Source organism: Chrysemys picta, chromosome 17 (genome assembly GCF_011386835.1).
Source record: "Chrysemys picta bellii isolate R12L10 chromosome 17, ASM1138683v2, whole genome shotgun sequence".
In the NCBI taxonomy this organism is placed as follows: Eukaryota; Metazoa; Chordata; order Testudines; family Emydidae; genus Chrysemys; species Chrysemys picta.
The window spans coordinates 23,260,267-23,276,686 of NC_088807.1; the positions used below are offsets into that span (position 1 = coordinate 23,260,267).

General features: G+C 59.3%; 1 protein-coding gene across 1 annotated transcript; it reads left to right on the forward strand.

The window, feature by feature from the left end:
• The first annotated feature begins 986 nt into the window (after positions 1 to 986).
• Positions 987 to 13,326, forward strand: LOC135976365 (nucleobindin-1-like). The gene is made up of 13 exons (XM_065571592.1): positions 987 to 1,073; positions 2,032 to 2,158; positions 5,983 to 6,090; positions 6,381 to 6,513; positions 6,949 to 7,052; positions 7,515 to 7,700; positions 8,254 to 8,344; positions 8,963 to 9,021; positions 9,603 to 9,695; positions 10,311 to 10,400; positions 10,588 to 10,758; positions 11,314 to 11,410; positions 11,813 to 13,326. Exons 2-13 carry the CDS (start codon positions 2,048 to 2,050, stop codon positions 11,920 to 11,922), a joined length of 1,353 nt encoding a protein of 450 aa, XP_065427664.1. The 5' UTR covers positions 987 to 1,073; positions 2,032 to 2,047; the 3' UTR covers positions 11,923 to 13,326.
• Positions 13,327 to 16,420: the final 3,094 nt, after the last annotated feature.

Below are 16,420 nucleotides of genomic sequence, written 5' to 3' on the forward strand. Positions count from 1 at the left end.
GGCTTGCTGGAGAGGACTCCGATGGCCGCCGTCCACTCGCTGTACGTGGAAACCCTGAAGCGTAAACCGGACCAGGGTAAAGCCTTCAAGTTGACCAGCAAGTCACCGACGAGGCCCAGGAAAAGATCCTCCTTGTCGACGTCGGGGTCTCCTTTGAGAACAGGACCCCGGCCTTTCGTGAAGCCCGGGCTCGTGAGCTGCAAAAGTACGTGCCCCCCCCGGCTGACGCCCTGCGAGCGAGGTGCAGATGGACGCCCTGATCATCGGAGCCCCGGGCCCCTGGGACCCCTGCCACGAGCGCTTGCTGCGGACCTGCGGGATCGGTCGATGCTACGCACGGCTCGTGCGGCGCCTCCTGGTCTCAGACACCCTCCGCTGGTCCAGGGACATCTGCCCCGGCCACGTCACCGGCCACCGGCAGTCCCAGGAGGCCTGAGCCGGAGCCGCATCGAGCATCGACTTTGCCCCTTGGACGATAGGAACTGGACCCATCAACTCAGCGAACGTTAAATCTCACCAAATCAGGGTCAATCCAGCCTCGTCATCGTATCCACCCCGGAACAAGGCCATTATATGGACAACAGGCCCTCCTCTCTCAATGGCTGTACTTTGACCCGTTAACCTTTGACCCCAATCAGGGATATTGCAGATGACGGATTCCTGACGCCACCCGATCTCACCCCAAACTTCGCACCCCTCGAGAACCTGGAGGTGAGTCCCTGAGCTCCAGAAACTTCTGCGCTCACTGTTCTTAAACAGCAGCCTAATACCAGCTTGAGGTGGGGGCAGGGAGCGTGGCTGTGCATGCAAATATTGACCAGTGGGCGTGGCTAGGCGGGCAGATATCGCCCAGGGGGCGTGGCCAGCACGGGAGAAAACAACGTGGAGCAATAGGGGGAAGGGGGCGTGGTCCAGCGTTGGGGGCGTGGCTTGCCGCGGAGGCGGGGTGGTATAGAAGCGGGAGGGCGGGGCTCTGTATGTAAACGAGGGGGCGGAGCATCCGGGCGGCAGGAAGCGTCGTTTCCGCTGCTCTCTGTGTCGAGCGGAGCCGGAGTCGGGAGCGGGGCCGTCGCGTGAGTCCGGGAGAGACCGGGACCCCCCCCCCTTCCGGGATCCCCCTCCCGCACCGCCGGGCTCTGCCCCCCCCCCGGGGTCTCCCTCCTCCACCACTGGCCTCTGCGCCCCAATACCCCTCCCCCACTGCTGGCATCTACCCCAGCCCCTCTCCCAACCTCCGGGATGTTCCTCCCTTCCCGGCTGGCCCCTACCCCCACTGCTGGGATCTCCTGCCCCTCCCCCCCCCGAAGCTCCAGCCTTCCTCCCCCCTCCCGGAATGTGTCCCCCCAGAGAACCCCTCCCCCCCACTGCCAGCATCTGCCTCCCTTCCCGGGTGGCCCCTCCCGTGACCACTGGGATCTGCCCCCTCCGGAGCCCCCATCCCCTCCTCTCTAGGGATCCCCTGGATTCTCCCTCGGCCCCCCCTGCAAATCCCCCCGGAATCTGCTCCCCAGCCCCTCCTCCTCTGCTCCCCTCCCCCCCCATCCTCCATGGGAATCCCCCGGCCCACTCCAAAGACCTGCCCCTCCCCCCTGAGATCTTTCCCCTCCCTCACTCCATGGGGATTTCCCCCCATCTCCTCCACGGGGACCCCATGTCCCCAGGCAGTCCCTCCCTTTTGGAGAAGGATCCTCTGACACATCCTCCCCTGGGCATCACCCCCTGTAACATCCCCGTCCAGCACAGGGACCCCCTTCACTTCCTGCCCCCCAGTATCACAGAGGATGGGGTGAGCCCCACATATTCCAGGAGCCCCCAGCTCACAGTAACACCCTGTTCTGCCCCCCCAACATCACTGGGACCCCCTGCCCCCCAACATCACAGCAGATGGGAGTGAACCCCATATAAGGATCCCCCAAGAATGAGACCCCCTGTACCCACCCCACATACAACCGACCCCCACATTTCTCCCCAGCATGCCAACTGCCCCTCCCCCGCTAACCACCCACCTTTCCCCTCCTCCGTTCTCTGCAGGCAAACTCCAGAAACCATGCAGCTCTCCTGGGTTTTGGCCACCGCCCTGTTTGCCGCCGTGGCGTCTGTGCCCATCGACCGACCCAAGGCGGAGAAGAAGGCGGAAGAGACGCCCCCAGAACCGCCGGTAAGAGTCCGGGTCTCTGCCCCTTTTTGGACCGGATGGCGCCCCATCACCTTGTAGCAGGGAGTTCCGCCGGCAAGGCCGAGTCAATCCCAAGCCCCATGTTTAGTCCCTGGCCACTTTGTTGGCCCTGTGATGCCCGGTTTCGGTCTCAGACCCCCTCTCCCCTTTTTTCTTTTGTTTGGACCCAACAATGCGCGGTTGTCTTGTAGCAGGGAGTTCCGCTGGCTTATCACCAAGTTGCTTCTGTGTGTCTGGGGTACCTGTCTTGCCTCTGTGACCTTCGTGTCTGAGCCCCACAGGATCTTTAATCCTCAGCCCTCCTCCTGTGAGCTAGGGCGGTGCTATTCCTCCATGTTATAGACGAGGGGAAACTGAGGCACGGGTCACTGTCCAAGCCTCTTCTCTCCCCCTCCCCCCCGCCCCCGAGCCTGGCCTTCTTTTTATAAAACCTCTAAGGCATTGGTGTTTAGCTGCTAGGGGGTGTCACGGACTCACAGGTCGTGCCCACTCTTGGCCCCGTACGGTCCGTGGAGGGAACCCTTCAGTACGACACCCCCCACTTCGTCACAGGGGGTCACGGCAAGACCTAAATGTGTGGGGCAGATCTCCTGCTCCCTGGTTCCCACCCCTTCCTTTGATAGAGGGCTGCTTTCCGATGCAATCTCTCACGGTTTGTCCCTGATTCTCTCGGGGAATAACCAGAGACTGGCTGGGTGGTGGGTGCCAGGGACCCTGGCTAATAACGGTTCGGCTAAAAACAACAGATTCGCAAGGGTGAAGGGAAAAATCTAGCTTGTGGATGCTGGGAAGACAGACATCGAAGGGTTTCCTGGTATGGGTGTTACAGCAGGAAAGCTGAGAGCCCCCCACTTAGGGGGCTGCGTGTTTGAATTTAACAAGACAACTAAACTCGGCTGCAATAGGATTGAAGTCAGACAATAAATCGATACTTCATCCGGCCGGCGCGCAGAGGAAGTGCACGTGACGCGTGGTGGCCCCCAAATTCAGCTCGGTTCTAACCCACTCCCCAAAATGAACGCCGCGGACGCTGGCCAGGGAGGAAGAAACCCCTTGGACGTCTCTGGCTCGCAGCTTCGTTTGAAAATGATCAACTGACCTAATCAATAAACCAAGGACATCTGGGGCTGATTGGTGGCTGCTGAGATCAGCTGTTGCCGTAGTTGGCCTTTAAGGACTTAGACGTGAATGAAAACATCAATCCGCTGTTACGTGGATTAAACCGAGGCTTGGCCGATTTGAGTGTGATGGATCATTTCAGCAGCGAAGCTCCGTGTTTATTTTTACGCCGATTTTCGGTGTTTCTCGACGTCAGTTTTCACGGGGGCGTGAAATTCGGAAATTGGAAAGCTTTCGTGGCGCTAAAACGCACGTGATCAACGTCGTGTGGCAAACTAGCCCACGGAAATAGCCTTCAATCAAAGCGTAATAGGCTTCCCAGCAGCGTTTTCTCCCTCTTTGCCTCCCTGGGAGGTTCGATTTGCCTCCACGGTGCTGGTTTTTTCCGTGTGTCCGGGGAAATCGACGCTTACGATCTAAAATCGGTCCCTGTCACCGCGCCTCCTTACCGAACACACCTGAATGTTCCCTGCTTGTCTTGTCAATTATCGATCTGATCGTTAAGGGAATCATTAAGAAAGGGATAGATAACAAGACAGAAAAGGGGGGGAGGGATAGCTCAGTGGTTTGAGCATTGGCCTGCTAAACCCAGGGTTGTGAGTTCAATCCTTGAGGGGGCCATTTAGGGAACTGGAGCAAAAAAATGTGGTCCTGCTAGTGAAGGCAGGGGGCTGGACTCGATGCCCTTTCGAGGTCCCTTCCAGTTCTATGAGAGAGGTATTTTAAAATATCATATTGCCTCTATATAAACCCATGGGACGCCCACACCTTGAATACTGCGTGCAGATGTGGTCGCCCCATCTCAAAAAAGATTATATTGGGATTGGAAAAGGTTCAGAAAAGGGCAACAAAAATGATTAGGGGTCTGGAACGGCTTCCATAGGAGAGATTAATAAGAATGGGACTTTTCAGCTTGGAGAAGAGACGCCTAAGGGGGGATATGATGGAGGTCTATAAAATCATGCCTGGTGTGGAGAAAGTGAATCAGGAAGTGTTGTTTACTCCTAATACAAGAACTAGGGGTCACCCAATGACATGAACAGGCAGCAGGTTTGACACAAACAAAGGGAAGTATTTCTTCACACAACCCACCGTCAACCTGTGGAGCTAGGTGCCGGGGGACGTTGTGAAGGCCAATCGTATAACTCTGTCCAAACAAGAATGAGAGACGTTCACAGAGGATAACTCTACCCGTTCCTGTTAGCCAAGCTGGTCAGAGAGGCAACCCCATGCTCTGAGGGTCCCTAAACATCTGACTGCCAGCAGCTGGGAGTGGACGGGATGGATCACTGGATACTAGTCCCAAGCCCCCTTGCTTCCCAGCTGGGCATCTGAGATCACCTCCCCCAGGCCCACCTCTGTCCATTGTCTTCTCTCCAGGGAAACCAGGTTACGGGGCCTTCTCTCCCCTCTTCTGTCTTCTGGCCGGAACCGGCTGGTCCGGTCACTGGGTCCTCTCTTCGCAGCCCATTGTCCTCCCACTGGCCAGAACCGGCTGCAACTCCTGAGCTGGGTCACCGGGTCACCGGTCGCTGGGGTATCCATCCTCCAGGCCATTGGCTGGGGTCCCACGTTCCCTCTCTGGTCCTCTGTAACCACAAACTCCCTCTCCCCTCCCCTCGTTAAACCAGTAACACCCAGGGACACTGAGTCCCACCCCGTCGGCATGCAAACCATCGGAAAACAAGACAATCCCCCACTTCGTCACAGGCCCGTTGGTCTGATCTAGTAGGGCCGTTCTTATGATTAATTCCTTGTTTCATCAATTCCATCAGTTACAGACAAGATCTGTGTCTTCTGCCTTAAAGGCTTGGTCAGCAGTTAGAGGAATTCCTGATAAGTTGGAAGCGTCTCTCGTTAGTTTATTAATTACAGACAACACCTGCCTCTCAGCCATGAGAAGTCGTCTCTCTCTGGGCTAAATCAATGGAGCCAGAGGGAGAGGATACACGATCCATGAATAACACGCTACGGTCCGGTTAAAATTTGATGGCGGCTCCCACACAGTTCAGGGGGCCTGAGATGAGACCAAAGACTCCCCGGCCCCCCGCGGGATTCCAGGAACAGCATTAACCCTTTCGCACCTGCTGGTGAGCACTGCAGCATACAAGGGAAACTGAGGCAGGCTGCGGCCTGCTGAAAAAGATAGCGGAAAATTCCCCGCTGGCTCACGCGGGCGGCACCCCCCTGGATCGGGCCCCGTGGGCACGGTCATGTTTTGGCTGGTGGGTTCTGGGAAGGCGGATCTTGAAGACTCTCCTCTTGGGAGGATTACGGTACCGCCGAGTGCCCCCCACAGCTCAGCTAGGCAAAGGGAGGATCATATACAGATGGGGAAACTGAGGCCTAGCCCCCCCGCCTCCAACCACTAGACCCCACTTCCCTTCCAGAGCCAGGGAGAGAACCCAGGAGTCCTGGCTCCCAGCCCCCCCCTGCTCTAACCACTAGACCCCACTCCCCTTCCAGAGCCGGGGATAGAACCCAGGAGTCCTGGCTCCCAACTACGAGCCCCTCGTGGCGCAAGTAAGGCGTCACCTGAAGCAGGATGGGCGACCGTGTTCTGTGTGGTCGCTGTACGTCCCCGGCAGGTTCTGTGTGTCCTGGAGGAAATGGGGGGCAGATCCGGCCGGGGGGTCCCCCCTGCCCGGGAGGGGCCCGTGGTCTGACCTCTCACTGTCCCTCGGCAGGACACGGGGCTGTATTACCATCGCTACCTGCAGGAGGTGATCAACGTGCTGGAGACGGACAGTCACTTCCGGGAGAAGCTGCAGGCGGCCAATGCCGAAGACATCAAGGTGAGAGAGACGGGACGTGGGGCCTTTCCCCTCTGGGGGGCGCCCTATCTGGCCCCAGGGTGGGCTGGCTGGGGACGGGGCGTGTCTTTTCCTGCCCCAGGGTGGGCTGGCTGTGGGGTGGGGCATGGGGAAGGGGGCGTGTCTTTTCCTGCCCCAGGGTGGGCTGGCTGTGGGGCGGGGCATGGGGAAGGGGGCGTGTCTTTTCCTGTGCCCGGGTGGGCTGGCTGGGGGGCGGGGCATGGGGAAGAGGGCGTGTCTTTACAGCAGTTCCTCCCCCTTGTCCGTGGCAGAGCGGGAAGTTGAGCAAGGAGCTGGACTTCGTGAGCCATCACGTCCGCACCAAGTTGGACGAGCTGAAGCGCCAGGAGGTCTCCCGGCTCCGCATGCTGCTCAAGGCCAAGATGGACGCCACCATGGAGCAGAGTGAGTGGGGAGCCCGGACGCCTGGGGTCCTTCCCCAGCGCTGGGAGGGGATGGGGGTCAAGTGTGTGTGTGTGGGGGGGCTGGGAGAACTCGGGTACTTTTCCCAGCTGTGTTAGTGGTACCTGGTGAACTTTCACTTTTCCCTCTCTGCCTCAGTTTCCCCACCTAAGCAAGGGAGGATGGGGGGCTGGAATCCCCCAGAGGGGGAATGGCCCCATTCCCTGCTCCCCTGAGCCACCCAGTCCCTGCCCTGGGGCCGGATGGGAGCCGGCGCCCCCTAGAGGGGACAGGCCCCGCGCCCCATTCCCCACCCCCTGAGCCAGCCAGTCCCTGCCCTGGGGCCGGATGGGAGCCAGTGCCCCCTAGAGGGGACAGGCCCCGCGCCCCATTCCCCACCCCCTGAGCCAGCCAGTCCCTGCCCTGTGTCTCCCCCAGACGTGCAGATCGATCACCTGGGGTTGCTGAAGCAGTTCGAGCACCTGGACCCCCAGAACCAGCACACCTTTGAGGCCCGCGACCTGGAGCTCCTCATACAGGCGGTGAGTGGGGGGGGGGGGGGGAAGGTTCGGAAGGAACCAATTCTTCGGGGGGGGGAATGGGGCAGACAGGGAGGAGGCAGCAAGGGGGTTTGTGGGGGGGGTTCATCCCATCCTCGTCCCAGATACAGTGATGGGAACCCCCCCCTTGTGCGCGGAAACCCCCTCGTGTTAACCCTTCCACCCCCTCGTGGGGGTTCCCTTGGGTCCATTCGCCCAGCATGGGGTGGGGGGTAGAGGGTGGGAGAGCAGGGGAGGCTGGGAGCCAGGACTCCTGGGTTCTCTCCCCGGCTCTGGGAGGGGAGTGGGGTCTTGTGGTTAGAGCAGGGGGAGGGGAGGGGAATGGGGGCCAGGACTCCTGGGTTCTCTCCCTGGCTCTGGGAGGGGAGTGAGGTCTAGTGGTTAGAGCAGGGGGCCGGGGGTCAGGACTCCTGAGTTCCGTGCTGACGGCCGCCCCTCCTGCAGGCCACCAAGGACCTGGAGAACTACGACGCGGCCCATCACGAGGAGTTCAAACGATACGAGATGCTGAAGGAGCACGAACGGCGCGAATACCTCAAGTCCCTGGACGAGGAGAAGCGGCGGGCGGAGGAGGCCCGGTTCCAGGAGCTGCGCCAGAAGCACAAGGAGCACCCCAAAATCAATGTCCCGGTAACGACCTTTCCCCCTCCGTGGGGGGCTGGGTTCCCCCCCAGTTGGGCAGGGGGAGGGGGCAGAGCAGGACATGGGAGTTACCTGGGGAACTGCTTGCTACAGGGTGTGTGTATGGGGGGACGGGACGCATTTGCCTGCAGGACCTGTTTGTGGAGGGGTCACAGGTCAGTGTTAATGTGTAGAACTCCCTGCTTGGAGGTTGGGGGGGTTACCCCAGAGATCCCACCGCTGTGGGGCATGGGAGGTTAGGGGGGGTTGCCTGCCTCTGTCCAGCTACGAGCCACTAGAGGGCGCCATGGAGCCAACAGCCAGGCTTGCGCTGAATTCACCTGCGGAACTCCATGCTGCAGGGGGCGGAGGTGGTCTCCGGTCGTGGGCTTGGGCAAGGGGAGGGGATTAGCGCACCCCACCCCCCACTCTGGGAAAATGTGGCGTAATTGCAGGGGGAAGTCAAGTAGGGCAGAACCTGAATGATGATTGGCAAGCGCGGGGCTTGGAGACAGGAGACCTGGGTTTTATCCCCTCCTCCCCTTGATTCTGCCCCCTACAGGGCAGCCGAGATCAGCTCAAGGAAGTCTGGGAGGAGACAGACGGGCTGGACCCCAGCGAGTTCAATCCCAAAACCTTCTTCAAACTGCACGGTGAGGGGCCTATCTCCCGCTCCCCCCGCCCCGTGACACTCCCCACCCTTGCCCCAGACAGTCCAGAGTCCTCTGCCCAGCTCCCCGCTCCATACGGGGCCAGTGCCCCCTGCTGAGGTCACTCCAGCGGGAGTCAGGCACATCCCGTCCTCTGTTCAGGGGATTTAGGGGCTGGGGGAGGGGGGCAGGCTTGGTAACACACTAGATCCCTTGGGGTGGGATGGGGGGGCTGTAGGAGGGAGCCCCCCCAAGCCACCTCTCCCCCCCCCCCCCCCCCCCAGCATTTTCACACAGACCTGACCATCCTACCCCATAGTGGGTGGAGAGAAATTGACAAACACACCCAACCCCCCCACCCCCCTGCAGCCCTTGGGCCCCCCTGCGGGGCGGGTGGGGTTTGACACGGGGACATCTGGCTCCTGGGAACTAGGAAACTTATCACCCGTCGGGGGCCACTGGGGGAGAGCGAGGTGGGACTGGCGCCCCTAGAGGGGAAAGGCCCCATTCCCTGCCCCTGAGCCAGCCAGTCCCCGCCCTGGGGCCGGATGGGAGCCGGCGCCCCCTAGCGGGGAGATTCCCCTGCCCCGGCTGCGCTCACCCCCCCCCCGTCTGTTGCAGACACAAACAGCGACGGGGTTCTCGACGAACAAGAGTTGGAAGCACTTTTCACCAAGGAGGTGAGCTCCCCTGGGTGTGTTGGGGGGCCAGGCGGGGGGTGAAGGCCTGTGCAGGAGGGTCCTGGACTCCAGGGCTCCCTATTATCCTTCCTCCTGAACCCCAAGGGAGTGGGGGAAGCCACCCCATGGCTGTGCTGGGGTGGCGGGGGGGTGGGCAGGAGGGGTAGTCAGACAGCAGGGGGTGGCAAACAGAGGGGGAGTGTGTGTGTGTCGGGGGAGAGTCGGGAAGGGAGCTGGGATGAGGAGGGTGAAGATGGGGGGGGGGCTGGCGGCAGAGGACAGGGAGGTGCTGAGGGGCAGATCTTCTGTGGGTCTGTATATTTGCGGGGAGGGGAGCTAAGCTGTGGGGATAGCAGTGGGACAGTGTTGAGGAATGGAGCGGGGCTGACCTATGGGGGCAGGCTGGGTGAGACAGACTGTTGGAGGCAGCGGTGGGATGGGATCGGCGGGGCTGAGAGGTGAGGAGGATGGAATAGGCGGGGCCCTTGTGGGCAGCGATGGATGGGCGGGGCTGAGCCGTGTGGGTGGGCAGGGGCGGGGCTAAGCAGCTGGGGAGGCGTTGATCAGGTGTCTCCCCCCAGCTGGAGAAGGTCTACGACCCCCGGAACGAGGAGGACGACATGCTGGAGATGGAGGAGGAGCGGCTGCGTATGCGGGAGCACGTCATGAAGAACGTGAGTGACACACACACTCCCAGTGGGGGGGAGGGGGTGTCCTGGCCCTCAGTCTATTCTAGGGGGTCCTGGATTCCTGGCGCTGGCAGATCGGTGGGTCGCGGCATCTTCATTAGTGTTGGGTCCTGTGTGTCCATTTTCGGTGCAGCTCGGTCCCTGGAAATCCAGAAAGAGCCGTCTCCGGGTACCCGGCACGTTACCCGTCTCTGGGATGTTTCTCAATCAAGCTGTCGGTTCAGCGCGGCTCGTTTTCCAGCGAGCGATCCGCGTTGTCCGTAGTTCCCGGAATGCTTTCGTCCGTGGTCGGCTGCACTGTGTCCCGGGGGGTTCCTGGTTTTGGGGGGTCCCCGTTCCAGCCTGCGGCTCCAGTACCTGTTCTGGTCTCCCATGGGGCAGGGAGAAAAATCAACCCCCCCATCCTTTCCCCCCCTCCCCCCAACACACACCCCACAGGGCCACAATGCCAGGGAGATGGGCACAGAGTTAGACAGAAAATTCCCATGTTGGGGCCCAGGATGGGGGACAAGAAGAGGGGTGGCTGGGGGGGCAGAGGGAGGGGTAGCGAGTGCTGGGGGGCCCAGACCCGATCTCACTCCTTTATCTCCATTCCCCAAGGTGGACTTGAACCAGGACCGGCTGGTGACGCTGGAGGAATTCCTGAAGTCCACCGAGAAGAAGGAGTTTAACGAGGCCGGAGGCTGGGAGGTGGGTGTCGGGGGGCGGCTGGGAGGTTGGGATTTGGGGGGCTGTGTCTCTTGGGGTTGTTGGGCTCTCTTGGGGAGGCTGGGTTGGGGAGGCTGTATTGCCTAACGAGGGTGGTGGTGGAGGGGATGGGGGCTGAGTGTGGGGAGGTGAGGGGTCATTCCCGGCTCTCACCTCCCTCCCACCCCAGACGGTGGACGAGACCCAGGTGTACTCGGAGGCGGAGCTGCAGCGGTTCGAGGCGGAGCTAGCGGCCCAGGAGGCGGAGCTTGGCCGGCGGGCGGAGCAACTGAAGCGCCAGCACCAGGATCTGCAGGAGCAGCAGGTCCGGCTGGACGCCCAGAAGAAGGAGTATCAGCAGGTGGGGGCGCTGCGGGGTTCCCCCCCCGAGAGAGCCCCCCTTTCCCCACCCCCTCCCTTGCTCCATCCACCGAGGGGTTGGGGAGGGAGAGCGGCTGTGGGTCCCACCCTGCTCCTCCTCCCGTGGGCGGTCTGCCCCTTTCCTGCCTAAGGTGGGGATCCCCCCCCCCGGGAAGTGACACTGTAGGGGGCAGGCCTGTGCCCCTTGAAGTTGGGGGATGGGGGCTGCCCCCCTTCCATGTGTCTGGCCCCCCCGGGGAGTCGGGAATTTTGGGGTGGGGGATCAGCTGCCCCCCTCTCCCCCGCCCCACTGCTGTCACGGGGGGGGGGATCGGCACGGGGGGGGGAATCTAGTCGCAGTAGCAGAGTTGTTTCTTTCCCTGCCCCCCATGTATCTGTCCCCGGGGGGGGGGGGGGTTCGGAGCAGGAGGGGGGCAGACACCAGCAATTCCCATCCCAGTGGGGGAGGGGTAAAGGCTGCCCTGCCTCCCCCATCAGCAGGGGCCAATGGGGGAGCAGGCCCAGGATTAACCCTTTCCTTCCCCCCCGCCCCCAGGCTGTGCTGCACATGGAGCAGAGGAAAACCCAGCAGGGGGAGGCACCGGCGGAGGAGCTGAAATTCCAGGCCCAGCCCCCGCACGACGCCCCAGCGGGTAAGATGACGGTTCAGGACTCCTGGGTTCTCTCCGAGGCTCTGGGGATGGGAGTGGGGTCTAGTGGTTAGAGCGGGGGGGCTGGGAGCCAGGATTCCTGGGTTCTCCGCTCAGGGAGGGGAGTGGGGTCTAGTGGTTAGAGCAGGGAGGTGGGCTGGGAGCCAGGATTCCTGGGTTCTCCGCTCTGAGAGGGGAGTGGGGCCTAGTGGTTTAGAGCGGGGGGGGGCACTGGGAGCCAGGACTCCTGGGTTCTCTCCCCAGCTCTGGGAGGGGTGGTGGATTTAGGGGTTAGAGCCAGGGGAGGGGGAACTAGGAGCCAGGACTCCTGGGTTCTCCGCTCTGGGAGGGGAGTGAGGGTCTAGTTGCTTCGTGCCAACCCCCCTTCTCCTGTCTCCGTTCCAGATCCGGCCGTGCCGGCAGCCCCAGGCCATGCCCCTGAACAGAACCACGTGGAACCTCCCCAGAACCAGCAGCAGCAGACGCCGCCACAGCCCGAAGTCCAGATCCAGTGAAACCCTGTGTGAGCTGGACATGGGGGGGGGCTCGTATTGGCCCCGCCCCTCCCCCTCTTGGGCCCTGCCCCTCTTCCTTCCCCCCTGGCGCAGGGCTGGAGTCCTAATATAGCATCCAGGCCAGGGGCTGGGCTGTCTGCAGTCCCTTTTTTGGCCACTGGGGGGTGACATTGAGTCTTGTCTGTTTTCAGAGCAGGGGCATTGGTTGGAGCTGGGGGCTTCCTGCCCCATAGTGCTGCATTGTGTTTCCCAGCTTCCCCCACTTGCCCGTGGGGGGCGGTGAGGGGCTGCTGCAGTGCATGCTGGGTAGGCCCAGCTCAGTCTTTTCCCTTCCTCATCCCACACACTAGCAGGTATTCTGGAGGTGGAGTTGCAGTGCAGGATGGGTAACCCCCCTGCCCCCCCCCCCAAATCCCCATCATAGAAAGCTGCCTTGCTATTGGGTAGTGCATTATGGGTAACCCAGCCCCCCATCATGGAAATAGATTGTGCTATTAGCACTGTGTCCTCCCTGCCCCACCCCACCCCACACACACATGCCAAAAAGCCTCCTGCTTTTAGGGGGTGGGTCCTGGGTACTCCCCACCAGAACCCATCTCCCCGTGTTCCTGGATGGGGAGTTCGAAGGGGGAAGCACTTGAGGTTTGGCGAAGGGGTGTGTGTCTGTCTTGATTTGGGGTGGCAGGGAGCTCCCCCAAAAAAACTCTCTCAGCTCCCACGTCTTTCCATATTGCTCGTGGGCCCCACTGCCCCATCTTTGCTCCATCTCCCCACCCTGTGCTGCTCGAGGTGATGAAATAGATGAACCACCATCGTCCTGAGCCCCTGGGTTTATAGCACAGGGGGACAGACACCCCCCCCCGCCTTAAAATCCTTCATCCCCTGGCCACCTTCCTGAGCTGTGAGTGGGGTTCACTTGACGACTCCCCCCTCCAAATTCTAGCTGCAGTCTTAACGCCAATAGAAACAGGTTCATTAAATGTGGGAGGGTGGAGCTTCACAGGGGGCGGAGCTTCCCCTGAGCTGGGCGGACCCAACCAGACCCGGGGCAGGGTGTGAGCAGACCCATGTTAGAAATTATGGGACGGGGCACCAGACTGTTCGAATCATGGGCATTTTGGGGGAGATGGGATGGGACCTAGACGTGGCAGGAGTTTGGGAGTGATCTGGTAGTGGGGGGAATAGACCCCATGACACCCCTAGCAGCGCTTCCCAGCTGCTGTGGAATGAAACTGACCAGGCCCCTGGTGTCTCCCCAACTCTCCCCTCCAACTCATACCAGCTTTAGGGGTGCTCTGCTGTCCCTCCAAATCCGCAGTCTCTGCCCCGCAGCACGGGGAGCAGTTGTGTGTGTCTTTCTGCCTCACTGTTTTCCCCACATAAAGGGATAATTTAAGACACAAACTGGTCTCATTTTTGGGCTGGCGTGGGGGGCTGCTTTTAGCCGGCACCGGGTCCGACTGAGACTGGGATCTTCTGTCCTGGGCTCCAAAGGATGTCAAAGAAGCTGACAAAGTGACGGGGGAAAGGCCGGTCCCCAAGTGCAGTTTTTTAATTGGTTTGCTGATCGAAGGGAGGGGTTGGAGCCTGTGTGGGACTATTTTCTAAGTCCTGCCCTACAATTCCCACCTTGTTCCTTGCATTTTTATCCCACTGCCCCCTGCAAATCCCATGAGAGATTCTCCCATGCTATGAAAAAAAAATTTTTTTCACACTATGCACACAGTCAACCAGTGGAACTCCTTGCCACAGGATGTTGTGAAGACCAAAACTGTAGCAGTGTTCAAAAAAGAACCAGATAAATTCATGGAAGACAGGCCCATCACTAGCCATTAACCAGGAGGAACAGGGATGGTGGCCCTGACCTCTGTTTGCCAGAGGCTGGGAATGGGCCACAGGGGACAGATCACTTGATAGTTACCTGTTCTGTTCACTCCCTCTGGGGCACCCAGCATTGGCCGCTGTCAGAGGACAGGGCACTGGGCTGGATGGACCTTTGGTCTGACCCGTTCTTATCAGTGAATATATTATGTTTATCAATGGAATTGAGATGCAATTTTTTACCCCTAGAAATAAAACCAATCTTGCTTAAAACAGCTCAGAAAATACTTTCTCTCCCTGTGAGCAGACCCATCCAATCACCTTCGCTTACATTTAAGTATTAAAAAGTTGAAGGGGGCTGGAGTTTTTTGCCCCCACCCCATGGGGCCCCAAAGTAATTTTACCCCCATTCCTGCTGGTATGGCAGTGGGACATCCCCCACCCCCTGCACCCCAATCCAGCTCCAGTACTCTGAGAGCGGGGGGGGGGGGGGGGGGTTCATGACCACAGAGTGGGGAGAGACTTCCTATTGCTAACAGGATTCTTGTATGGAGCAGGAGAGAGACCCTGAACTGGGCCCTGGCAGATGGTGGTGGGAGTGTTGCCTTCCTGGGCAGCTGGGACTGTGGGAAAGATTTGGGGGACTGTGGTGGAGAACCAGCCACACCTGAGCAGCGCTGGGATCAAAGGGCTAACAGGACCCTGGGATGCATCAACAAGGGAACCCCCTGGAGGAGCAGAGAGGTGGTTTAGCCTCTGGATCAGGCCCTGGGGGCAATGCGCCCAGTTCTGGGGCCTGCAGTTACCAGGGGAGGTAGGGGATTAAGCAGCACAAGGCAGATTTCGGTTGGAGTTTAGGGAAAAGTTTCGGGCTCTAAGGGGAGGTCAGCGGTGGCCCTGACTTCCTGGGCAGGTGGGAGAGTGTGACGGGTTGGATCACGGAAACCCCCTTGGGAGCTGCCACCCGATGTGCAAAGACTACCCCTGCTTCCGTTTTCCCTGCCAGCTCAGGACTCCAGCACCCTGTCTTGCTGAGCCAGACACTCCTGTCTGGCTCCAGACACAGACCCAGGGTCTGAATCACTTGTCCCAGAGCTGCAAGTTTACCTGAAAACAGCTCACAGAAGTGCGCTTGTCTTTAGCACTCAGATGCCCAACTCCCAATGGGGTCTAAACCCAGCTAAATCCGTTTTACCCTGCATAAAGCTTATGCAGGGCAAACTCATAAATTGTTCACCCTCTATAACACTGATAGAGAGATATGCACAGTTGTTTGCTCCCCCAGGTATTAATACATACTCTGGGTAAATTACTAAATAAAAAGTGATGTTATTAAATACAGACAGTAGGATTTAAGTGGTTCCAAGTAGTAACAGACAGAACAAAGTAAGTCACCAAGCAAAATAAAATAAAATGTGCAAATCTATGTCTAATCAAACTGAATACAGATAATCTCACCCTCAGAGATGCTTCAGTAAGTTTTTTTCTCAGACTGGACACCTTCCAGGCCTGGGCACAATTCTTTCCCCTGGTACAGCTCTTGTTGCAGCTCAGGTGGTAGCTAGGGGATTCTTCATGATGGCTCCTCCCCCTCTCTGTTCTCTTCCCCCCTTTATATATCTTTTGCATAAGGCGGGAACCCTTTGTCCCTCTTGGTTTCCACCCCCCCTCACTGGAGAAGCACCAGGTTAAAGATGGATTCCAGTTCAGGTGACATGATCACATGTCACTGCAAGACTTCATTACTCACTTGCCAGCCCACACAGATACAGGAAGACTCACAGGTAAATACAGCCATCTGCAGACAATGGGAGTCATCAAGATTCCAAACCATCATTAACGGCCCACACTTTACATAATTACAATAGGCCCTCAGAGTTGTGTTTTATATTTCTAGTTTTAGATACTAGAGTGATACATTTATACAAATAGGATGATCACACTCAGTAGATTATGAGCTTTGTAATGATACCTTACAAGAGACCTTTTGCATGAAGCATATCCCAGTTACATAATATTCACTTATATTTTTATAAAACCATAGAGACTGCACAACGTCACAGGGAGGTTTAAGGCTTGGTTGGACAAACAGCAGGTTGGGCTGGTCTAGACTCGCTCAGCTCCGTTCTAGGTGACTGAGGTCAGCCCAGTTGATCCACGTGTCTCTGGTGGGCAGGAAGCCACTAGATCAGGCGTGTGTAATCAATGACTCAGGCCAGCCTTGGAAAGCGCTTTAAACGCCTACCCCGTGCCCATGAGTCACCTGCCAGGGCGCACAGTCTCTGTGCATCTTGGGAGTCTTCCACTCCTCCTCCGGCCAAGCCAGATCCTCCCCCTGGCTTGCACCCGGCTCAGGTCAAGGAAATCCAGGACAGGTCCCCCCCCGCCAGTAATACAGCTGAGAGCAAGGGCCAGCCGCTGCTCCTTAAAGAGTCCAATCTTCACAGCAGGAAGGAGCCTTCTCTCCTTGTACAGATGGGGAAACCGAGGCAGGGTCCAGGCCCCTCTGAGGGAGAATGCCAGGGATAGAACCCTGGAGTCCTGGCACCTCCCTGCTCTAGGGAGTAGACCCACCTCACCCCTCCCCACAGCTGGGGAGAGAACCCAGGAGTCCCAGCCCCCTTACCCCAACTCTGCCCTCCCCTCCCAAGAGAGGGGATCAAGGAGTCCTGGTTCC